At 36.4% G+C, this 26393-nt stretch overlaps 1 protein-coding gene across 1 annotated transcript in view; it reads left to right on the top strand.

The window, feature by feature from the left end:
• The window catches only part of LOC106669211 (carbonic anhydrase-related protein 10), a 494173-nt gene that overhangs the window by 203560 nt on the left and 264220 nt on the right, over window positions 1–26393 (top strand). Inside the window, exon 2 of the mRNA XM_014398528.2 lies at window positions 16918–16965. Within this exon, the coding sequence (XP_014254014.1) occupies window positions 16918–16965 (48 nt within the window). The remainder of the gene's footprint in view (window positions 1–16917; window positions 16966–26393) is intronic.

Genomic DNA, 26393 nt, shown 5'->3' with positions numbered 1-26393 from the left:
TTTAGATTAAAAGATATCACGATTTTCCGACGCCAGGACGTGATATCTTTCAAAATCGATAAAAAGCGAAATTACTCTGAAATGGTTGAGAATCGGACCATGGACAATATGAACTTTTTTGTTCATTTTAGGGTGAAGAATCTACTGGAGAAGTTTGTAGCACGAGTAGCAATTCACCCTGTATATACCAAACAATAACACGTTTCTTGACACATGGGCATCTGCTTTTGGGCCAAAGCCCGCGCAGGTGTCCCGTATGCAGAGAAAGGTTGCTCGATGTGTCCCACATAATAGAGGCGTGTCATACCTTGGGTCCATACAGAGAGCGTGTAGGCATGCCGCCGGACTTAAGAAGAGTTCTCGAACACTGTAGAGAGTTTCAGAGTCCCCTGTTCCGCTTTTTAGAGGAAATAGGGGTTTTTTATTGTATATAATATGTATTATGTGTTGTGTCTGTATGTTTTGTCTGAATGCATGAATGTATTAGCGTGAATGGCGAGGGGTGAAGTGAAATATAACCTCATCATAGCCCCTCGAACGTTGAGAGCGTATGAGTGTGTGTTCGGGGTCGATGGCGGAATATTTATAAAAGTACTCCATCGACCCCAATTTAGTTTAGTTTAAGTATAGGTCGGTGGAGGAATATCAAGTACTCCACCGACCAAACGGAATGACTGTACTGTATGGATGTATTTAAGTGTATGAATGTATTTATTTGTATGAATGTAGTGTTTGAAAGAGGGTATAGAATATAGAATATACACTTAGTTGGGGGCTGAAATGACCTAGATGTCGGAAGCCCCAGCCAAAAAAAAACAAAACAATAGTAATCCTTGTTTGGCTTGTTGTACAGAGAGCGAATAAGAGTGCTTGCTAGGCGATAGAAGTATTTTGCTTGAGCACGGAAGTGAGTCTTTCGGTCCGATTTTTTGAGGAAAGAAGCTATTTATTGTACATAAGTAGAGATCTCGCGTTTGTGTTTTTTTTCGTATAATGTACAATGTATGTACAAACGCAAGGAACTAGATGCTGAATGAACGGTATCACTTGCATAGTAATTTAATAAAAGAAGAAAATATGTGCTTCTATTTTTTTGTTTTGTGATTTGAGTTATTGTTCGACGTTAACTTGTTAAGCCCACTGGAATAATTTACTTTGGGGTCATTTATGAAATTTTGATGTCCAAGATAAACATACGGCAATACGATATCGCCTGACGGAGACTTGCTGTACCACTTTATCGAGGTCTGTCATTCCTTGGTTTCATGTACAGTGACCTTTTTAGGTGGACCGACTGAATTTCTCTTGAAGCAATGATGCTATCAAAAATAAAAAAATACACGTTTAATTGTTTTTTAGTCTAGTTTCAAATTTTTACCTTTTTATGGAGAATAGTATATAAGGTACCTCAGGCCCATCTCAACTTCAAATATTCAAATATGACCCTATATCTAATCCCCCCTGACATATTATTTTAAAGGATGTATTACGCTGAATAAAATGATGCAATCGGATTTTAAATTGGTCAAAAAATGACACAGTTATGATAAAAAGTCATTTGGTTTGTTATTTATTAATCACCTTTCGTGTTCGAACTGCCTACCTTGCTTAAAGATACAATGATTTGCAATTTTTAATTAATTTAATTAATGAATTTAATGAAAATTTCAAATATGACATCGTGACACATCATTTAAAAGGAATTTTTAAGATCAGATTTTTCACTGGTCAAAAAATGACAAAATTGTGGCAAAAGGTTTGAAAAAAACTCATTCATTTGAGTATGAAATTCTCGGATTTTTTTTTGAGAAGTCCAAAGGAAATGCGTTTTTTCAAATGTGTAGCCATAACTTTGTCATTTTTTGACCAATTTAAAATCCGAGAAAGGCAATGTAAAATGAAACATTCTCACTTCTACAAATTAATTCAAATTTAATAATGTGAAAATGTGCATTAAACATTTTTTTTAAGTGTAATGAATAAGTCAATGAATTAGGGCTTTGATAAATTATATAGTCATAATTATTAATTTTTATTTATTTATGTAAAATATAATAATGTTTACTTCTTAAAATTAATGTTTAAACTTTTACAACTCTTAATAAAACAACACTATAAATAGAAATGTGCTGATTTAGATGAAAAGATGGTTTTCTTATATTACAAACTAGGTAGGCAGAAATTGCTTATCGTTTCACCGCATTTTAAAACCTTTGACGTTCAAATTAACAGGACGAAACTTTCGTATTAATTTTTTTCTATCGTAGCATTAAATGACAACTTTTATTGGATCTGAGGCATCTTTCGTCGCGTTTTAATTAATTTTCCCTCCTCAAACTTCAGGGAGCGGATTTCAGAAGTGGGATGACATACCTCTCAACGTCTACCCTTGTGTGTAATGCAAATTAGAGACTGTAAGCATCAGTACAATCGGGCCGGGATTATGCTTCTAACTTCCTGACGTCGAGCATTTTTTTTAAACCCCAGCCGCAACCGACGAGAAGGAAATCGCTCATATTTCTTCTCGCCCAGACTTTTGGCGCTATTGAGCTTATTTAGTGTTCAAAACGCTCCCGTCCTGCCACAAAGCATAAATATTCCCTCTCGGTGGCTGTATATTTGAATATAAAACATGATAGGAAAATCTTGTTTGAATAATATTATAAACATATTTTCGTGGTATTTAATATTTTCGACGTATATCCTTTAATATCAGCTATGTTTTTAATTGCGTTGCATTCCTTTGACAAGTAAAAAGGGATAATTATTTTCAATCCTGTAGTTCATAAATTGTTTAAATCCTATTCGTTTCATATATTCAGGTGGTTATAAAATATTGTAATGAGATACCTGTTGCACCCAAGATAGACGTGAAGAAGAAACCATTTTAAACACCAATTGATACGCCAATTTGTAACTCAAATGGCACAACAAAAGAATAGTAGCAACTATTTTTAAAAATTAATTTAGTATGCCATTAATGCCGACCATTCAGCATCTAACGTCTTGTCTTTGCACATACGCAAAGGAAAACACAAAACTCTCTGCCTAAATACAATAACCAAGCCCTGTTTCTTGCAAAAATTGGACCCAAACACTTCCTTCCGTGCTCACGCACAGTTCTCTTGGGTCGCATTCCTATCAGCTCTGCATATGGAGCGAAGGATTGGACCCTTCAATTAATTGGAACATATTTAGCAATCAATCCTGATCTTACCAATGTTCACCATCTCTAAACTGATCCATTTACAGTTTATTCTCCATGCAATATCAAATAACCCTTTACATTACTGATTTATATAACTCAGACCAGCACGCGCTTGTACATATCCAGAAACCTGTACAAAATTGACCCTATCACTTTTCACAGCTCGCTGGCAATTCCAGGTGTAATTTACTTTTTGTTTTTTGCAATGTTGGCAGTCGGGTGTCAGACCTTCATTCTTATCCGTCCAGCCGCCGAGGATTCCAGGGGCTATCAACAGCTATGTCATTTCAGCTCCCAACGCAATCGGTCTCAAAATGCGAACCCTCTATCACCCACTCTTAAATACATTCTTTCTTGTTTATATTCCGTTCACTCTGTCAGGGTGGTTGAGTAGTCGGTATTTTTCTATCACTATTTTCACCTACTATATAACCTATATAGAGAGTCCAATACGCCAGCGACCCGCTCACACTTCACATCCACGCTAATAAATACATTCAGTATCAATATACACTAAGAAACACAGAACGAGACTATATAGTACTATATACAGTAAAATAGCCCTGTTTCCTCTAAAAAAATCTGAACAGGGAACCCGAGTGCTTCTCACATCGAGTGGACATTCATACTCGCTCTTTACATGGAGACAAGGTGTTGCACCCTTCAATTAAGTGGCACACATCGAGGAACCTTTTTCTCCATGACGGCCACATACTGCCCAAAAGTCCGTGTGTCAACCTAGCATGGCCTATCCTTAATCGGGTGAGGTAGACTCTTCTTCTTTGCGAGTCAGACCCTCCGATTTATCTTATCAATTTATTTATTAATTTATCTTCTTGATTTATCTTCAATATTATAATTATGTACGACAATTTAAAAGAGAAAAAAAATCAGTCAGTTCCTTCGTCAAACTGTAGAATATATCGTCGATCAAGACTTTGAAACTATCATTAATAACTCACCTGGTTAATAAATAAAAAAACAACTACTTACGAAATGTTAATGGTTATGTAGTATAAACACGATAGAAAAGTTAAAAAAAAAAAATTTCACTTTAAAATAATGCTTACGTTTTTTCTGCAGTATCTAACGTTAGTGGACACTATTTATTTGTGTATCGGTTTTCTCAAAAACCATTCAACCTAGAAAAAGCTTAGCAATTTTTTAACATAAGCTCGTCTTTCGAAAATTGCCATAATCAATTTATTTATTTTTTTAAGTTGAAGAATGAACTTTTCCAGCCAGTAACCTACAAATTCTTTTGCAGATTCATCAAGTTCATTTGATTGTATAAAAAATGGCCAAAACCATTTTCAAAACGGTTTAGTGAAACGTTAGATAGTGCAGTAAAACGTAAGCATATGTTAAAAACAGAAATGAATTTTTTAAACTTTTCTATTTTATGTTGTTTATACAACTTAAACACTTAACATGGCAATGTATGGCATTTCGTAATGTTACACCTCTTTCAATTTTAGATTTGCCTGTGCGCTCTTCTTCACCAGTGCTTTTTGTATATATTTCCACTACAACATTCAAATCATTTTTTTCTCTTTTTTAATTACAACTCGGCCAAAAATAAGTTTTTCTTTGTTGATTGTTCGTCTCGACCTTTAGTAGAAACCGTTGAACGTTTTTGTAGCTGTTTTTATTTTACAGTTATTAACTAATAGTTGTTTTATAACTTCTTTTGACTTACCATGTCTAACGTCTAGCATAATGAATTTATAAGTTGGCAGTTTGCCCAAGACCGACGACCCGTCTAGGCCACATTAGAATAGTCAATTTTTTATACATTGTCAATTTTTACAATATAAACCAGTTAATTAAAAATCTAAGGAATAAGATTGAACGTGTTAGGAAGCGGCGTCAGAGAAAGGGAACCCGGTTGTATTTCAGTCGAGATACATCTGCGGAAGAACGTTTTGCATTTCGTTTTGAATCCGCTTCCCGTCACGCGATCGTCCCTAGGATTTCACGTTGCAGATAAATTCAAAAACGATGCAAATGCCGTATGGTAATTGTGCTTCCCAATCAGTATAGACACCTACATGGAAACAAACAACTCCACGATTTTTAAATAGTAAATCGATAAAGCTATTTTTTATTTCTTTTTTGTAATTGGAAGGCCCGCACACATCGCGTTTTTCCTACAATCGGTAATTTATTACCCTGTCTGCTTTAACAGCGACTAGGCCATAGACAAAAAAGAAAACAGAATAGAATAGAAATGCTTTTTATTTCTTTTCCTCAAAATAACAACATACAAATATTAATTGTACAAAAAGCATATACACATTTGAGATATCATCAGGATGCGGATGTTGGCACGCTTAGTATGTATATAATATTCATAAGAGGCATAGAATTCTATACTAAATCGCCTACAGAAAAAATAACAATACAATAAACAAGCGTATATATATAAACTCTTTCTCAAAATGTAACAAATAAATTAGTTTAATATCTGTCCATAGCCTTTTATAGTACATAAGAACTATNACTTAAAAAAAAAAAAAAAAAAAAACAGCTAATTATAAATATATAAATATTATGTACAGTACTCAAATATCATTCACAAAATAAATTGACTTTAAATACCATTAACAATCTCACACAATATTAACAAGTTATAGATTCGAATAGTAAAAAACGAGAATAAGTAAATAAACAGATGAATAAATAAATAGTTAAATATTTTAATTTAATAATTAAATTCTTGTGTCAATTGATTTCTATATTTTATATATTACATAATTGTATAGTTCATGCCAATTCGTTCATGCCATTCGAGAAATGTATTCCAATTTAATTCGAATGGATGTCAAAAAGTTTTTCTGTAGTTCCGCAGAATTGGGCAGAAACATACAAAATGGAACACATATAGCAGAGAGAAAATTCATGCCTCTCCTCGTTTCTCGTGTATGAACAATTTAAATTTAACATTTCACTCCTAGTTTTCATTATTATAGATATAAACCACCTTCGAGAAATGTATTTTAAATACGTGTTTTCCCCTAAGTCGGTGTTGATAACTTTGTATAATGAATGAAAACGCGTGCGCTCTCTCCTCCAAATGAGACCCTGTCCGAACTCTAGATTTAACGTAGGCCGTCCACTGGAGCCGTTTTAGGCCGAATAGGGCCGGATGATCCAAAAGCGAAGAAACGAATGAGCACGCGTCCATTAGAACCAATTCGTTCGGTCGTGTTGGACCGTGTACGGCCGAAGCGTTTTCCGATCCAAATAAGTTGGATTTTCCAGTCCTATTCGGCCGAATGGTTACTTCGACTTCAACTGTCAACCACGTGACATCAAACGCTCACCATTGTTTAACGCCGTTCTTTGCTTTTTGCTTACCTTTTCGTTTCGTTTTCATTTCGATGGATTGCGAAAAATTGATAAGTGTGGTTGAGGAGCAGGCTCTTGGACATGCGTGATGCACTCTATCATCGGAGAGATGTCCAGCGTAAGCTGTGGTCAAGGATAGCTTTAGAAATGGAACTTCCAATATTTTTGTTTATTTCTTTCATTCCATTTGAATGTAAACTAAAAATTTTCGAGCAGCAACAAATCTTCTACATCCATTTGGGCTGTGTCGTGAACTGACGAAAATCGGCTACAGTGGACGACGGCGTTCGGCTACATTGCCGGTTGTCCGTTTGGTCAAATAGTTCGGCTGTTGAACGGCCGTCGTAGTTCGGTTCCAATGGACGAGCAGCCTAAATCTTCTAGAAAGCTATTTACACATATGCTTTTTTTTTTGTTGATATAATTTTATGATGTCATATCTCATTTTTATACATTTGTTAACTAACGAATCATACCAAAATATTTTTTTGTCATTACCTCTTTTATTAATTTCTTCCAAAGACTTTGACTTGAACATTGAAGGGCTGTTTGAATATAGGTAATATGCAGGGAAACAGTAAAAATGAATAAAGGCAATCTGTTGGTTTCGCGAGATAAAGTACATAATCTGGGCAACTCTTGGGCATGCAGAACAATTTTTTAATAAAGTGTCTCTGGACACTTTCAATTTCTTCATATTCTTGATAGCCACAGATCTGTGCTGCGTAGCATAAAATTGCTCGCGATACATTATCAAACACCTTATATTTTGCTGTAAGATGCATATCATCTTTGTTTATGAAGGGGTTCCATACAATCCCCTAGGCCTAGTTTACAGGTTCTATTTTTTCTTTTAACTGTTTTCGAAATGAAGTCTGAGAGTTGACCGTAAAGCCCAAGTACTTATACTCTGCCACAATGTTTACATTTTTGCCGCCATGTTTCCAACGTTCATACTTAGCAAGTTTGCTTCCTTTTGTAAAGACCATAACTGCCGATTTTCTTAAATTAACTGTCATGTTCCATAATTGACAGTAGGTGTATGCTTTGTCTAACATTTTTTGTAGTGGAAGTCCATTACCAGCAAAAATAACAATGTCGTCCGCATATAATAAGCATCTTATATTTTCAGTCCCAATGCAGACACCGCCTTCGATAAAGTTATAAAAATCTCTAAGAAATAATGAGAACAGGAGTGGGGATAAAACAAATCGTTGTTTGACACCATTTTTAGTTGGAAAAATCTTGTGCTTGCTTGTTTAGTCTATATAGCTGATTGAGTGTTTTCATAATACTTTTTAATTATTTCGATTATTTTAGTCGATAAACCTAAGACATTCAATTTAATAAATAGCATTTCTAACTGGGGACACAAAAGCTGATTTAAAGTCAATGAAAAAGCAATATATTTTGCTGCGTTTTCTTTGTGTTTTAATTTTAACAATATCTAATAAATTTCCAATATTATCAATTGTACTATATCCTTTTCTGAATCCAGCTTGAAATTGATTAAGAATATGTTCAGTCTCCACCCATATCTTTAATCTCTCGTATATAAGATTTATAAAAATTTTAGATATTGTATTTGACAGAGAAATGCCCCTATAATTTTCAACACAATTAAAGTGTCCTTTTTTGTACAATGAAAAAATTAATGATGTACTGAAACTAGGTGGTATATCACCTGTTTCATAAATAGTATTAAATAGTAATAACAATTTATCTCGAAAATTATTAGGGCTGATTTTGAAACATACGTAAGAGATTCCATCCTGTCCAGCCGCCTTTTTTAAGGGAATTTTATCCAGAACAGCATCTAATTCCTCTGCTGAAAGCTTTATCCAAAAAATCGATTTCTATCAATTGTGGTGCATACACTATTTTTGGTGCAAAAATTGGCAAATTTACTAGTCCCGAGAACTATTCCTCCCACCGTTTACTTGTACTTCCTTGCACATAAGTCTTTGATTTATTTCAAATAATTAAGGTTTCTAGTTGAGATAAAAAAGACAATGGCACGAGCGGGATTCGAACGCACGATCTTCGGCTAGATACGCCGCTGCTGTACCACTTGAGCTACCGTGACCTCGATCCACTCGGACACTCACTTCCCATCTCAACCCCACGTTTTGAATTTTCCCTCCTTTTTGCCATTTTTTTAATTGGTCAAGCGGACCACGAAATTAGTGAATTTGATGATTGAAAATGAAGTATACTTCACTAATGCTCTCCGTGGCCATTTCATTTGCCGTCGAGAATCCAATCCGATTACACGACATTTGAAAAATGGCAAAAAGGAGGGAAAATTCAAAAGGTGCGGTTGAGATAGGAAGTTGGCGTCCGAGTGGATCGAGGTCACGATAGCTCAAGTGGTAGAGCAGCGGCGTATCTAGCCGAAGATCGTGCGTTCGAATCCCGCTCGTGCCATTGACTTTTTTATCTCAACTAAAAACCTTAATTAATTGTAATATATTAATTGGTCGAGCGGACCACGAAATTAGTGAATTTAAGCTTCGATTTATGTAGATTCACTATTGTCCAGAATTCCTTAGAATCTTTTATGCCTGCTCATTTTTTAGTTAATCCTGAGAAATAATGTATCCTCACTTGCTTACAGATTTGTTTGTATTCTTTCAGGTTGCTGCTGTATTGGTCTCCGATGTAAGATGACCCGCTCTTTCGGTATAGGTTTAAAAGGGCATAAATACGTTTCCTTTTATTTAAACATTTATCGTTAAACCAACGTTGCTTATATTTACTTCTAATTGGAAAATCAACATCTACTTTATTATTAATATGAGCACATTTCTTAATTGACAACGTTAAAAAATTACATAGTACATTGGGAATTAGAGTTATGCGTTTTTCTTCTGATGCCACTAGGTTTTCCAAGTCCTGTTTGAAATTCTTGTTATTCTGAGGAGTGATTCTGCCCATTAAAGGTGACAGTGACTCAATCACAGCAGTTGTGCTATTATTAATAAGTGAAAGTATAATCGGCATGTGGTCGGAATAGCATTCGTGAAAAACATTAAAATCTTGGATAAGTTCCTTCTGAAACGCAGCGAAGGTCTATAACAAAAACACCTTGTTTTCCAAAAAAATGTTAGTTCACCATTACTGTCACTTTTAGTTCTGCCATCCATTTTTATTAACTGTTTTATCTTTTGAGATTCTATTTGCATTCATTGTTTGCAGAGATAGTTCTTCCGGAAGACTCTGGGAAAATCCCATTCTAGCATTAAAATCGCCAATTAATATGTAATTTTCTTCTGGATGATCATACAAAAAATCAAAAAGAGCATTAAAATTATTATTCCAACTATCATTACAATTCAAATACACTGGTAGTATATTTATAGTGAAACCATTTATCATTACTTTAGCCATAACAAAGTTTCGCATAAAACAAAATTCTGCTTTTGTTGTTTTGAAAACATCTTTTTTTTACAGCTATCAACATTCCTTCTTTTGCTCTTCCAAAATTAACCTCTGTTACTGCACTAATCCAACTCAACTCATAATTACAAAATATGTTACGATATTGCTCAAAATCATCATTTTCAGCTAAGGTTTCCAACAGAAATAGAATGTCATAGCGTTGCATAAACAAAATAAATTCTCTGTTAAATTTCTTACTTTTTAAACCATGTACATTATAACCTAATACATTCATATTAGATAAATTCTCACATGCAACTATTGTTGATCTGGAGCCCGAAGAGGCCTGTTGTTCTCGTTTTTCGAAGTTGAGTGTCCTTTTTGTCCGTGATCTTCAATATTTTTCTGTAGCACAGTCTTGAATTCTGCATATGTAAGTTTGTCTTCATTCCAAAAGAATTTTTTGCCTTCACACAATAGATATCCTGTTCTGCAGACAATTTTGGCATTCGCAAAAGTCTCCATAATTTCTTTTCTAATTGTCCGTAGTTTAGACTTCCCTTTGATTCTTCGTCAGGTCTCTGGCAATGTAGATGCCAGTATTTTTGAATTTTTTGCGTTAGAGAGTATTGAGTACACGTCTTCTGATTTATTGAATTCGGCTAATATTGGCCTCGATTTGTTGTGATTTGATCCTATCCAATACGTTCGATCAATATTAACGGCAAGAGATAGTACCTTTGTGCATACCTGTTCTATGATCTTTCTGGGTTCGCCTGTTTCCTCAGTATTCAGTCCCCAGAAAAACAAACTTTTCTCTTTAGTTTTTCTTAGAATGTGTTCCTGAGTTTTTTTAATTTCTGTGTTTTCCACATCTTTCGTTAGCTTTACATTTCCTTCTTTGATGCCTTCTATTGATTTTTAAATCGTTAAAATCCTCCTTAGTCGGTAATAGTGTTAGTTTTCTGTCTATTTCCCCCATTTTACGTAACAATGCATCCATATTTGTTTCGTTATTTTTTGTAATTTTTGCGTTCTTAGTATACTCTCTCAATACGGGAATACTTTCTGGTGAGCTTGAATTTCGCGCCTTTTGCCTGATTCCACAGGTGTGAAAAATTCGTCTATTGAGACAGTTTTTTTTTTTTTTTTCAATTCCCTACTCATAACATAAATTATTTAAAATAACGAGAGGAAAATGTCACAACGTTCGCACAAATATTAGGGGCCTTCGCCGTCAACACCTTCCTTTTACCTCAGTTTGAGTTCACACATCAAAGGCCTGCCTTGGACGACCAGATGTTAGCGAGTATAAGTGTATATTATTGCTTATATGCTCAGAAAAACTTAGTCTCCGGTACAAGAACACTGGACGTAAACTGTGTACCAAAAATGATACAAATAGGCAGTCGATCACCGAACAAAATAGGCACTTTTTACAGAGCCGATTCTTAGCGTGTCGTCTCGCGTCCGCAACAAACCAAAAAAGAAAATATTTATCCGATATGAATAGATTTGTTTGAAACTCAAATATTGACCTGAACACATCAAGCAAGTTAAACCAAAATCAGTAGATAAAGGATTTTGTTTCTCTTTACCGGCTTGAATTCCGTTCCTTCCATTAATCACGTTATTGATTAAATCATTATGATTAGTTGTCAGGACGGAAACGTCTCGCCGTCGAGCAATCCTGGAATCACTAACAATCCATAGTTTCTAGAAGGAAAACTTAGAACTGTCCTGCACGTGTGACAGCTGAGTTATTCAAATTACATTTTATGAAACACATTGGATAAAAAAAAGTGGAAACAACAAACGGAAAATATGAGAGGCGTGACTGAATTATCAAAAAATAAAAGGACCGCATAGTACGGTTTTTCGATCATTGAATTTTAGGTACAATCTACGAGACTAGATAACCATATAGTAAGTCTATTTGCAATTGCACACCTTCCAGTTTATCTTTAATAATATTGTGTCATTATTTATTAGTTAGTTTATTATTTTAAACCAATCAAAAACCAAAAAGCAGTACATTGTTTAATATATCCGACCAGTAAGATGCTTATCATGCTATTATGCCTAAAATAAATAATCTAACTAATGTACAAAGTTTATAATATTACTTAGGAATATAGAAAGAGTGAAGTCTTCAATTGCTCAATAGTTTTACCGAGCTAAGTTCTTAGAGGATGTGTTGGGGATAAGCCCTTCCAATTACGCTGATAAATTATATTCAAACACCAAAATTTATTGACACTACCAACAAAACTCGACATACCTAGGGGGATCAACCCCTCACATCATGCTAACAAATTAAATTCACATTACTACTCGAAACATTAGTAGTTAGTACTCGAAATTTATCGGTATAATTCGGGCCCTTTCATTCACGCTAATAAATAACTATTTTCCAACAAATAACCCATATCTTATAACTAAAGATCCGATATATATACATTTAAAAATGTTTATGGCCTTAGATATTGAATGAGAAATATGTGCCTGCTGCCTTGCGGCATATATCATGCGGAATGTCGGAATTTTTTCTTTGTAGATTTACCTTAGTTAGTTACACTCTGTTAGTATGTGTAGAGAGATGATTTCTCAACACAACGTGCTGCTGCGTGGTCTCACCTCAGTAAGAAGATGTCCGTGTGCAACTTGGTAAGTACGATGCAGTGTGTTTGAGAGGTTGTGGCGTGCACTATGTATTACGAGGATGCATTCACTCCATGGTCGCTCCACCCTACACGGCAGTAATTTACGCGATTTGGCACGCGTTTGGAGGTGATTCGAAATGATGGTGGCTCTATATATCTTGTCTGTCCAGACGCCCTAAGCGCGGTCACTGCCGTCCATGACAAGAGACCTCCGTCGATAATCTCGTCATGCTCATGTTGGAGAGATTCCGCGAACAGGTGTCAGTAAAACGGTGATTGTTGCCTGGGCATCCGGACAGAAAGGTCTGGAAGCTAACGAAACTAGGGGGCTAAGGCCAGGACGTCCTACCCTCCGGATTTATCGCTGGAAATGAATTAAAAGAAAGTGGGATTGTAGGTAGGCTGGATCGGCATAGAAACTCTCACATATCAAGAGCATTGTCGATGGGTCGCTCTCGGAGGATCTGACTCGGCAAAGAAGGGTCACCCTCACCCGATTAAAGATAGGACATGCGAGTTTGACACAAGGGACATCTTTACCTTTGGGCAAAAGCCCGCGTCTGTGGACGTCATGTAGAAAAAGGTTGCTCGATGCGTCCCTCTATACTGATGGATGCAACATTATTAAGATACATAACATATATTAAGAGAGTGTGGGAATGCCACCCGATATGAGTATTGTGCTTGACCACGGCACCGAGTACTCTGGTTGCCCCTAGAAATCAGAACAGGGCTGTTTTTACGGATGTAGTACTTTATAGATACCTCGTTTTGTGTTTCTTATGTTGAGACTGAAAGTATTTATTAGCGCGAATGCTTTGTGTGAGAGGGCCAATCGCGGAATATTGTGTATCCCATCGACCCTCAATTAGGTAAGTTATATAATAGGTACTCCACCATCCTAACTCAGTGAAATAAGAAAGAATCTATTTAAGCGTGAGTGAGAGTGGGAATGGGTTTGGTTACAACATAAAATAAGGATCTTTATCTGAATACAAATAAGTAAATACTACACATAGCATCACAGTAACCAATTCACTAATCCTGTTAAATATGTAAAATTCTTTTCCTTTAAACTTGAACGAAATTATTAATTTAGTATGTAGCTAAAAAAATTGACTGTTCTGGATTTCTGAATCTAGAAAGTTGATTAAACATGCATTACATAGTAAACTTGTTTGATGGGAAAAATATCAATCAGCACTTTTATTCTGCCTTTCTTTCATAGCCACCTATAAGATCTATTGTGGAATTGCCCTTTCTTTCTTACTCGGAGAAAAAGACTTTTTGAATTTGTTTATTATAAATAGGGTGTGGAATTCTTCATTCTGAACACAATTTGTTGAATCACGTTTCTCTGTTTCAGTTCATTTTGTTTTTCTCTTAACGTGTCCTGTCTGACCTCTGCTGTTGCCAACCCTTGTTTAAAAAAAATCAAACAAAATAAAAAATTAAGGCGTAGAGGAAGTTATATTTTTTAAATATTTTTCCACGTGTCGTGGATGGGTATACAACACAGAATAAAGATATGTATGTCAGAAGAGGACCCATAAAAGACATGTTTCGATATTTCCGCTTTTTCGTAGAAGTTTAATTTTCTTTCCTTATCTCCAACTCTTCCAAAAATATCAATGTTATATTTAAAATGAATTGCCTGTCATAATTCCCTGCTGTTCGAGTCATCCGTTAAAAGGCCTGCCGATTTCTCGAAGTACCATTACACTTCATAGGGCGATAAATTTTAATGGAAAAGGCTCCAAATCAAGACGACGTTTTGGATAGTTCTGACGATAAGCGCATGTCGATCCACCGGCCGAGTTGATATAGTGGGTTTTGGGGAGCGCAGCTGTTCTTTTACGGGGCAGCCCACCGGCGCTTTACACGGTAATTTATGTTTTCGGACCGATCCCTGGAAAAGGCCGAGACCTTTGAAATGGGATGTAAAATTAACAAACGCCCCCGGTTGCAAAAAAAGAAAGATACGCTTCAACAAACACTGCAAATTTTCTTGTACCATTAGCTCTTTACTGCTTGGAAAAAGCCCGAGAGGAAAAAAATTTTTTTTTCGTGAACGATGTCCACCACCTTCCAAATTATCTCTTGTATAGATAAAATGAAATAGGTTTTGCCAGGAAAAAATCTATTCTCGAAACGGTGTTGGAATTAGGTGGTACCAAGTTTTAATTTAGTTTTCGAAGTATTTGAAGTGTTTTAGTTTGGAATGCGTAGCAATTTACATGCGAAATAGACAACGACCGCTATTATGCCCATGGGCCTATGCTGACTAATCAATATCAGTTTGAAGTCATTGTTGCTTTTTGAAAAAATAAATAAATAAATAACCACGAAACGTAAAATCTGTCTTTTTTTGAGGTTTGGAGGTTAATTAAGGATTTTAAAAATCCTTTTCTCCATTGCGACTTGTTCCATTGAAGAACCCGTATAAATTATAACCATACCTTGGATGTGCACTTTTAAGACTAAGCACTTTCCTTGGTGCCTCTTTGCGCACCTCTTCTGGTGAGAGGATCGCCTTACCGAAGTTTTTTTTTAACTCTCCTCCTTTCCCGCCGTACCAAAGGGAGACCTTATACCGACGGACCAGCCGTACTCTAAACTTAATTCAAAAGGGCGCGAGGGATTTGTTGTTTTGAGACTAAGCTTCCGTCCTATTTCCTAGCTGATTGCCGAGGAATTAGGAGGGGAAAGGGACTAAAAAGCAAGCTTTGAATTTAAATAAACTAAATGGGTTCCTGTTGTTTCTCTCTCACATATATATATATGTGCATCTTTGGTTTCATCATTAACTACTGTGCACTGAATTGTATTGCATGGACCTCAGCTTGAAAAATAGTTAGGATTGGTAGAAGTGGCTTTGCTAGGGTACAGTTCGGCCTTTTACTTCTTCCTTTCTTCGAGAGATCTCTATTTTCTACATCCACTTGGAAGCGTATGTAAAAGTTGAGTTTTTCTCTCATTTTGTCAGGTACCGTATATACCCATATTATTTATCTTAATTCTTTCCCGAAATTTGTGGTGGCTCTTTTTTAGGCCTGCCTTTATTTCCTTGTAACTCAGGAGGTTGTTGTCACTCGCAAACCTTTTTTACAAAAATATGTAAGGAATAAGGTCAGATGCGGGCAGATATGCATTGCGTCTGTTTTATTATGGCACGCTAGTCTTTGAAGACTTGTAGGTTGATCTATGTCTCCTTGTTCATATGGGACCATGGGCCTGGCCATTGTGGTGTATAACTAGTACGCCATTCTAGGGTTTATTCCCCAGGTTTGCTTCATAACCTCTGACATGCACTATGTATAGGTCATACCAAAATCACACACGACAACCTCTTACTTAGATGTGACCACGCAGGTGGGCATCGTGTTGATAAATCATCTTTGTAGAGCACATACTAACAGACTGTAACGGATTAAGTCTGCAAGAAAAAGAAGTACGACTTCCCAAGGTAGCAGGCATAGATCTCTGATCTAATATATCAGGGCCATGAGTATTTTTGAACTGTATATATCTTTTTGTATGTACTTGATACTTTCATTACAGAAACTTGTGCAATTTATTAGCGTGAATGTAGCAGATTATCCCCAATTTTCCCAAGAAATATCCAGTATTCTGGAGTAGTGTGAACAAAGTCTGGTGTGAGAATGTTATTTATTATTGTGAATGGAAGGACTTGTTACAATCTACCTCGTGGAATATGGAGTACTCTGGGCTAGTGTCAATTAATTTTGGTGTGAGAATATAATTTATTAGCGTGAATGGGTGGGCTAATTCTCAATTACCCCGATTAATACTGAGTACTCTGGGGTAGTGCGAATGCTATTTATTGGCGTGATCGGACGGGTTTATCCCAAATTTCCTCGAGAATTATCGAGGGTTCTGGGTTAGTATGACTGAATTGTTGTGTGTGAATTTAATTTATTTTTGAAATAATTAATTAATAATTTAATATTTGCGTAAATGGAGGGTTTTAATTTCTAAACACCCTCCTCTAACGTAGCTCAATAGACGTATGGCGGGGTTGACCACGTCATTCTTGTATCTTAGGGTCAAGGAATTTTGGTGTGTGGATATAATTTATTCCCAATTACCCGGTGAATATCGATTACTCTGGGGTGGGAAATGTGACTGATTACAGGTGTGTTAGTGTAATTGATTAGAGTGAATTTTTAACATTGTAATATTTATGTTAATTAAGATTGTTTAATAATTTAACATTAATATAGATAATGCTAATCAATAAATTATGACACTAATTTATAACTAGTTTTAATATTGCTGTTTTCTTTCTTTTAGAAAGCCAAGCGAGCTGGGAAGAATGGTGGACCTACGACGGAATCTCAGGTAAAATGGAACTTTTCAAAAGGGAGGCTAGGTGGAAGAATAAGATTTGGTATGGAGTAGCTAAACTAGACGGGGAGCGATTTCTTTTGGGATTCGAGTAATTGATCAAGGGCTGGAGGATATAGAAGACAACCACTCGCCCCGACTCCCTCGCCCAATGATTAATTGTCTTTCGAATGTCCCGTATTAACAGTATATTGAGGACGGGACGTAGAAAATCCGATTTTTTCGAGAGCACCGATTGATGAAACCAAAGTTTTTTTCCCCTTATTATATGCCATTATTACTATAGATAATGATTTATTATATTTTGTATGTTGCCGTTGATTTTTTTTTTTTTTTAAAGAAGAACAAGCCCTGTTATATGTCTTACTTTCAATAAACTAACTATTTTCCTACTAATAAATCTATTGTTTGTTTACAAATATTTTTAAAATGTATTAATTTTATTTACTAATTTTATTCATAAGCTATTTTAGGTTTATGCTAGGTTAAATATTAATTTATCCAATTGCTCTTTTGAGGGTTTTCTAGAAGTTTTTCATTTCTTAATTTACACTATTAACCCACGTTATAATAAGCGAGCTAAAATTATAATGATATTTATATTTACAAACAAACAGGTAATCCTAAAACTACTTTCGTCCTGATCACCCTTCTTCAACTTCCTTGTTAATATAAAAATATTGCCTTTATTACGTACATACTATTAGCATATAATAATATCAAATTAAAGTGAACTTTAAAAACTATTTAGAAGGCAAAAATAGTTTACACTTTGCATGAATGTCATACTACAATAGGGATATTTACTATAACGTTAGTGAGACGGTAACGCTAAATTGATTTATACGTTCATGCGCAGATTTTACGGAATGCTAACTGAAATAGCGTCGTACATTATTTGTCTTAGAATAGCTTGCCTGTGAACGCGTAGTTATTTTTGTTGAATATATTGTCCAGTTTAAAAAAATTATATTTTGTACAAATATAAAATTGTTTATTTTATAGTTAACACTTTACAAGTAGTACAAGTTTTCATGAATCCCGACTCCTAAGAATGTAAGTACATTTGGTGTTCCAACCTTAAAATATTTAGATGTTTTACGTACATACAACCAGGAATGACAGCTAGAAATACAGCAGCGTTATACTCTTTCCTCCAATAAAGCCACATCAGTTGTGTAAAACAGGTAAGATGAAAGTATAGAATGCGGAATAATGAGTTCGTATATAGTTAACGAACTGTACTGACATTTTACTTTTTCCCAAAATTGCTAAGAACTAAAAGCATTTTTGTCTTAAGAGTTTTTGAAACTTTTCGTCTTCCATTTTATTTAAATTAACTTGCACCGAAGCGCCCGGTAATGAATGTTTACTTTGTATGTTAGAGCTTCTACAACTATCAGGTCCTCAGTATTTGCCAAACTATCGTCAGCAATCAATAGAAAATTTAACATCCTTGAACGGTGCCTTTGTTTACAAACTTGCAAGATACATCTATAACCTGAACTATTGCAAACTCCATTTTTTTTTTTTTTGGCCTTATGGTCTAGCATATTGGCCAAATCTCTAAACTTCAAGTTTGAAATGTATACTTTTGTTGTATTATATTACTATATTATTTTGGGATATGAGCTTCAAAGAGAGGAAATTATTTTGGGATTGCGGGTAAAAGAGAGTATAATGGATATTGAGGTAGGAAGAGGGATATTATTAGAAATTAGAGTGTTGTAGAGGGACTCTCGGTTGATGGAGGTATTGGGACAGGCTAATAAAATATGGTTGGAATCAGCTATGCATGAGGGGTCGCAGGAACAGTAAGGAGAGTCTAGGATATTTATTTTATAGAGGTGGGAGGGAAGATAATTGTGGTTTAGGCGAAGCCGAATTATAGAGGTGCAAACTCCCCTTATTTAGCGACATAATCCATTCTGAAAAAAGTGTTCAACTAGCGTCTACGTTATTTGAAAGACGTTAAATTCGTGTCCTTGAAATAGCCGAAACGTTATGCAAAATCTCTCTACTATTGCAGTTAACATACATATACTGGGTGTCTCTTTTTCAATAAAAAAAATAATACTTATACTAAAAAAATTTAAACTGTAAGCCCATAGCTTTTCTCAACGACCTAAAATCAGTGTACTCAACACTTTTTTAACATTACATTATTAGGTAATCAAGTACCAATTTTTTTGTCAAATGAAACATACTACGCTTTGATACATTTTCAAAAACTAGATTGTTGTAATATAAAAAAATACATCACGAACAATTCTATTGGTTTCGCATTTCCGGAATTGTGTATTTCAATTGAAGGATTGGGGGGGTTATACTTTTAATGTTGTTCAAACAAAAATAAATATTTTGGGAATTTATCGCTTTTGTTAGGAGGAGAATTAATACCTAAACCCAAACACAATTGTTTATTTTTCATTGTTGTCCTAATAAATGTACACAACGTTCAATTTATTATTTTTCCTACAGACGTCTGTAATATTTAGACGTGAAGCTGGTAGACTGTACGCACTCAAATTTCATGGGCTGATTATACCAATCTTTAATACTTTCTTGCGTTCAAGACAGTTCGAGACAATCGGTCCCGTTGATAGTCATAGCCCCCAAACGAATAAAAAAAGAGGCTAAAATTTGATAACTAATTAGTTGTTTTAATTTTCATGAAAGGAAATCCAAATCCAACTTTAGGTAATGCAGTGCATGTATTTTATATTCCCATTCATATATTTCCAAAGATAGTGTACACCGAGATCTACTGTACTTATGTAGTTAAACCATACAAGATTTCTCTTATGAAAGGCTTGCGGCAAACCGACTATGAACAATGGACAACTTTTTTGGCTTGTAAGAAAACGTTAATGTAGCAAATTCTTGATTTAATATCCTATGTTCACTGAACTGATGAATCCAAATTATTAAAATTTAACAGTAATCGAAGTAAAAACGATAAGTAACAATGCCTATAGATCTTAGAACATTTATATTTATACATCCACGAATTGTTTAAACTTTGAGGGACAGCTGTCTTTTCTATTCCACCCCAAGAATCACTCTCACAGCTCTGTTTTGAAGAAAGTAAACTTTATGTAGGAAAAAAAAGCTAAATCTTGCGCATTTGATATAAAAAGGGCATTATAGACTGTGTGCGATGTTCAGTACGACAAAACCCCGTGTTATCTACAATATCCTCCACCCGAAACATTAAGCGAAGAGGGAATATAACATGACGATTTAAAAATAAAGCAGTTTAAAGAGAATGAGCTGGAACATGACAGTGGAGTTATCAGTATTAGTTTACCACGCAACCGGTGGCATTAACTTAGGAGGGGTAGGTTAGACAGAAACAATAATGGATCTAGCATGGTCCCTTGAGGCACTCCGTTGTTTTCATTCTTCACAGCCTAACACGCGATGTCCTTACCCCATTACTGACCACATATTTTAATACTCGAGGCCATATCGATAACATAGAGCAGAAACCATAGTGAGTACCCTTGTGGTAATCCCATTTTATCGTTCTTTACGAGAAACGACAGTCTAGAGTCATTGCTACCATTAACATCCACATACTTTAATACTTGAGTGACACTGTTATTATAGAGGAGAAACAATATTGGTCCTAGTATGCTTCCATGAGGTACTCCCATATTACCATTCTTCCTTAGAGCCTACCAAGCGGAATAATTGCCATTATTAATATCCAATATTTTAATATTCGATCGAGATTATTAACATAGAACAGTTCCTAGTATGCTCCCTTGACGCACTCCCTATTATAATTACCTCTGATAATCGAACTTGTAGAGTCATTGCCAATATTAATATCCGCGTATTTTAATGTTTGATAGAGGTGGATGAGCAAACACAATAGTGGGTCAGTCTCCCTTGAAGGCTCACCCATACAATCGTTCTTAATGAGAACAGACCGTGCGGATTCAATGCCAACATTAATATCCACATATTTTAATATAAATACACATAGTAAAAGCAATTGATCCATTTTAAAATACAAAAAAATTAATTTGATAGTTAACTTAGTTTCTTTTCCTTAATTCACATATTCTGAAATAGCACCTTCTCTATTTTAATAACTAGCAAGTAAGCACATACGGACACATTACTTTAATTTTAGTTAGTTTTTTAATTAGATAATTTTAATGGTTTTCAACATTTTAAACTTATATATATTTGCACTACGTACTGATTCAGTGTTTGGCTTTAGATTTTTATAAGCATTTTCAATATGATAATAATTAACCTCCATCCATAAAAAATAAAATCATTCAAGGAACTGATTTTTATAGATATATTCAATATGATAATAATTAACTCCGCCATTAAAACTAAAATCATTCAAAGAGCTTTGAATCAACTTTCGTCATGATTGAAACATGATCAGTCCTTAAAACCCGATTTTTATATATATATTTTATTGTTGTTGTTTTTAAGGTAAAAGTAGAGACATTTTACTCTTTCAAGGAGAGATTTTGCTGTGTTTGATTTGTCGTCTCTGTAAACATCTCTTCTTGTACGGGAAGGCAGTTTCCTTCTATCTCTTTCCACATCTCTGACTCACCTTATGATGTTCATAATTACGCGACTCTTGATTTTCTCGAAAAAAAATTACTCACCGACTTCCCTTTTCTTGGAAGGAATCTCGGCATACCCTTCGATAAGTCATTGGGAAAAAACAAGTCCCTGCTTGTTTGGAATGTATCGTAAAATAATACAACTGACGTTCCTTCCTCCCTCTGCGGACAAATATTTTTTTAACGTCACTTCGATACAACCTGATCTGTGCAAATAAGATTTAAAGCTGTAAAAATAAAAAGTTGAAATTTTTCCACTCTTAAATACAAATAATTAATTTAATTAAAGTTGTTTAACTTGAAAGTAAGCGATCCTTGCTGGGTTTAACATTACAGCCGCGAAGGGTGGAATGCTTGCATCAGCGTTTTCATTGGCCTTCTTCTTCCTTTTAATTTGTGTAATGTTTTCAATGGTGAATGGTGCCAACACTGAAGATGGCGAAATGTATGGACTGTTTTCTTATAATACGGTACGAGTTATTCAGATAGTATAATCACTTATTTTCCGTTTTCACCTCTATGGCAATATCGGCTCAGGATAAGCTCGCGAAGAGCCATTGGAACAACAGTAGCAAATACCATCTGGGACGGGTGGACTTTCGGGGAGAATACCCGTAGACACCCGTTACCCATAGGGGGGAGACTGACCACTTCTCCCCTTGAATTCGCCCATGTGGAGAAGGATATCTGAGAATGAACAGCTTTAATCCGAGGTGTGTGCCGGCCGGTCACCCAACCTCGGATTCGTCCCTCGTGATGCTGGTCGGGATGGCGGTCGACTCGTTCGGCGCTTGAACGGCCATCTCAAATATTCTATCTACCCAGAGGAGTCAATGCCCACTTAATGTGGAACTACGGTGTCAATGTGGCTTATGCAGAAGTGCGTCAGCTCTCATCTTGAGAATCAAAACGTCCGATAAGGCCGAATAGGCTAGGTGCGGACGTTAAAGATCCTCTTGTCTTGTTGACGATGAGTAAATCGGGAACGCATGTCAATGTGGCTAGGGATGGTTAGGGTTAGGAATAGCTCTCAGAAAGGGTCCTGTGTGAGTAAGTCGACTGGAGAAGCCTTGTGGATTTCGGTGAGATGCCGCAAAAGGGGAGATGATTCTTGCGTCTGGCCTTTATTACCAAGAGAAGTCGAGCGTGTGTAAGGGATTTTGGTCCATCCATTCATGTCTGAAATCTTCGGTACTGGCCTGGCCGCGGAGGAGAATAAAACCAAATGGAAACCGCAAAGACAATGCTTTCAGCGTAGGCCGAGGCCTGCGCATGGGAGTAGCTGCTCTCGAGTGGGTGTACTGCGGCCCTTGGGTTAGTAGAGGCGTGCCGAAATGGCATTCCTTCGAAGGCCTGAGGGTTGTGGTCGCACGCCGGGAGCGGTAAGTAAAGGATAGGTACTTGCGGATCCTCATGATTCTCCAAAGTGGTCGGGGCCTTGTGGTGGAGTACTGTCTCTTGGCTCTGGGGGCGGCGGTTGGCTCTGGGAAAGTAGCGGGCACCTGTAAGGGTGGCCTTGTGAAATTCTGGGGTCCCCGTCGAGATTTTAATGTGTAACGTATAGCGAGCAGGTGGGATGCGTGTGGGGGCAGCGCATCTCGAAAAAATGTTTACTTTTTCTCAATCCAAATCCTGGGACTACGTAGTGGGTGCTCCTAGGAGACTCCAGTAGACCCTTCCCAACCCTTGGCTGCAAGGGGGGTTTCCAGGCACAACATAATGGTGTAGCCTTGAGAGCGTGACGAACTCTCTGAAGCACAAGCTGGGTCTTGTTTCCTGGACCGCATGGTCGCCTTAAGCAACCTTCGCTTGCATTTGGATGACAGGACCAAGGAAGCATATAGCGTGCGAGGACGCTGAGACTACGCCTACCTAGTCCCTCGCGATGCGTTAAGGGAGTTGCTGGCTTCAGAGTTGGCCGCGAACGGCGGGTGCTGTCGCAGACACACGTGGGTTAGGGCACCAGATCCTGTCTAAATATATATTTCGAATATATATACGAACGGGGGAGGGTTCATAACCATCTGTACTGCGGGGTAGCGTATTTTCGTTCCAAAGTTCAAGCCCAGATTCATGGGTAAGGACTCGCTGTGGCTTTGTGGTAAGACCCCTGGCGGGTACCTAGAAAAGAAACTGTGTCGCATTCGTAGACGTGGACCGTAGTACTTGCATATGACCTCCGAATTACCTCCCGACCTCGTGGGAATCGGACGGTTAGGGATGGTTAGGGTGCGCACTGTATATGAAGCAGTTAGGACCAAAGCAACAAGGTACGTATTAAACTGATTTACAGGCATAAGTGGCGCGTTTGACAATGTATGGTGGGTCTTCCTGAAACTAAGACTGCTAAAATTAGGGATAGGTAAGGAGAAGTATGAGATCATTTCCAGTTACCTAGAGGAGAGAGCAGCGTGCATCAGGGAAGGAACTCAGAAAGCGTGGAAAGAACTCAAAAAAGGTACACCTCAAGGATCGATACTTTTGGTGAGTAATATTCAATGACCTGTTGGAGTGTATGGTGAGAGGGGTATAGTGGCTAGGGCCTATATGGATGATATCTGCTGTGTGGTTGGAGGCGACTCTTCTCATCCCCAGTACCCACCACGTCGCCTTAATCACCGATGACCTCGAGACATCCTTGTCGTTTAATCCCTCACACTGGACGCCATCATCGGCTGGTTTCTCACGGCATGTGACCTCCTAGTGCAATGCTGGCCTTAGCGTTAGTGCTCAAAAAACATATTGTGATGTGATTGCACCCACAACTTTTTTTTGTGTAAAAATTCACTTTTAATTGTTACTTACTTTATTCACATTTATACTCCATTATACTTTCTAAGGAAGTTACTAACGTTTTGCGAAAGTTTAAAAAAATGTTTCTAGGCTGGGTAGTTTTTGAAAAAATCAGGAGTTACACGTATAACACCATGTTTATTAGAATTCTCATGTAATTTGATTTTTAATTCGAGCTCATTTTTCCTCTTTATAAAATTACTATAAATAAAGACGAGGAATCCAGAGGGAATTAAAATGGAACCCTCCCTAAATTAAAGTATGTTTCAAAGTGTCGCTCGGCTGTCGTGGGATTGTTTTATTTCCGTCTAGCCGATTTCCATCGATTTAAAGTTTAGCCTAACTGCTGCGATATTGCCTGTTGGCCGTGGGTAATGTATCAAGACCGACACTAATTTACGTGCTTATTTCCACTAAAACTCCACCCCGTGTCTGCGTCAAGTGAAATTATCATGAAAGTAGAATGTGACTCAGCGTTTTCTCCACGCCTGCCAGCCGTTGTCTATGTCTTTATGGGCAGTCTGCCGTTAAATCAATATTATACGGTGTTGCTGATACACTTAAGATCGTTGCACTGTGCATTTAACAAACAATAATTCCCTAATGGAAATAATGTATTTCTGATATGATTGGTTTGATGTGATGCCGTATATTAACGTTGTATATCACATAACGAGCTTGTATGAAACCCACGGTATGAAATATCTTGAATGGTCGATGAATATGTCATTCCTGTAGTCATTATCTTATATACATTAATACTCTTTGAATAATAACTTTCTCATTTGCTCACTCAACCTAATATAAACTGAAAAAAATATCTATGTTATCTACGCTACCTCAATTCTTCTCTAACCTGGAACCGACATTCACGAACTAAAATACAAGAATTGAACAGACGCTTCGGTAAACTGTACAAATAACATGAGACGTTTCAACAAACACAAACTAACATTTTACGAGATACTACTGAAGCCTCCTTGGACGTACGGATTAGAACTGTGGCGCACCACTAAATCTTCCAACACCCATAGAAAACAGTTCTTCCAATCCAAAGTCTTCACAAACACTGTCAACGCTCCCTAGTTAAGTGTTAAGATAGATCGAGAGGTTGGTGTGAATCTTTTGGAATGGAGAATGGACCAGTTCATTGAAAAAAGAAATGTTGATGTCGTTCAGTTAGTGAAAAAGTAAGTAGATTTGACGATTCGTCTCAGGATTTTGATTGGAAGGATTGGATGCGCTGGATGTTGGATGGCTTGGTAGAACCCCACATTTGTACTCAGTATGTCCAAAATGGTCGTATTAAAATCAGATATAAGGTGAGATTAGTTTGAAGGTCAAACCATATTTTGTTCCTAGAAGTCTTCGTAGTTGCCTAAATGTTCTGTTAAGTTGTTGTCATACTACGCATATTACTATTTATTACTAACTATACAGTACATCTCATGACCCTATACATAGATTAAAAAGATACAGAATGTCTTTTTTAGATGGCTGGGCTGAATCTCTCCTGAACCAATGACGCTATCAAAAAAAAAGTGTAATGTCTCCAGTTTCAAATTTTTACTTTTTTGTAAAAAAATTATTCTGCGTAAGTTCCACTTCAAAATGTCACGCTATACGATCCTATACATCCTGACCCATCGTTTTAAAGGATTTTGTACGGTGAAAACAAAGGTGCAACCGGATTTTAAATTAATCAAAAAATGACAAAGTTATGGCAAAAATTGTGGAAAAAAGCAATTCGTTTGTTTCATTGTTAATCGAATAATTTACTTGTTCACTAAAGTAAACATTAAATGCCTTTATTATTTACATTCTGTTATTGTTTGTCAAACACGCATTATGAGAGCAAATCTTAATTTCTGGAAGGATCATCATCTAATAATCTTGGAAAACCTTCGAGTAGGAACTATCTTTTTAAAATGGATTGAACAATGACAGAATGTAAACAATAAAGGAAATTAATGTTTACTTTTGTGAAGAAGCAAATTATAAAAATTAACAACGAAACAAACGAAATGC

This window comes from Cimex lectularius, unplaced genomic scaffold (assembly GCF_000648675.2).
Source record: "Cimex lectularius strain Harlan isolate CLEC.00 unplaced genomic scaffold, Clec_2.1 scaffold28, whole genome shotgun sequence".
NCBI lineage: Eukaryota > Metazoa > Arthropoda > Insecta > Hemiptera > Cimicidae > Cimex > Cimex lectularius.
Note: the sequence above shows the minus strand (reverse complement) of the source record. Positions and strands in the feature narration are given on the sequence as shown.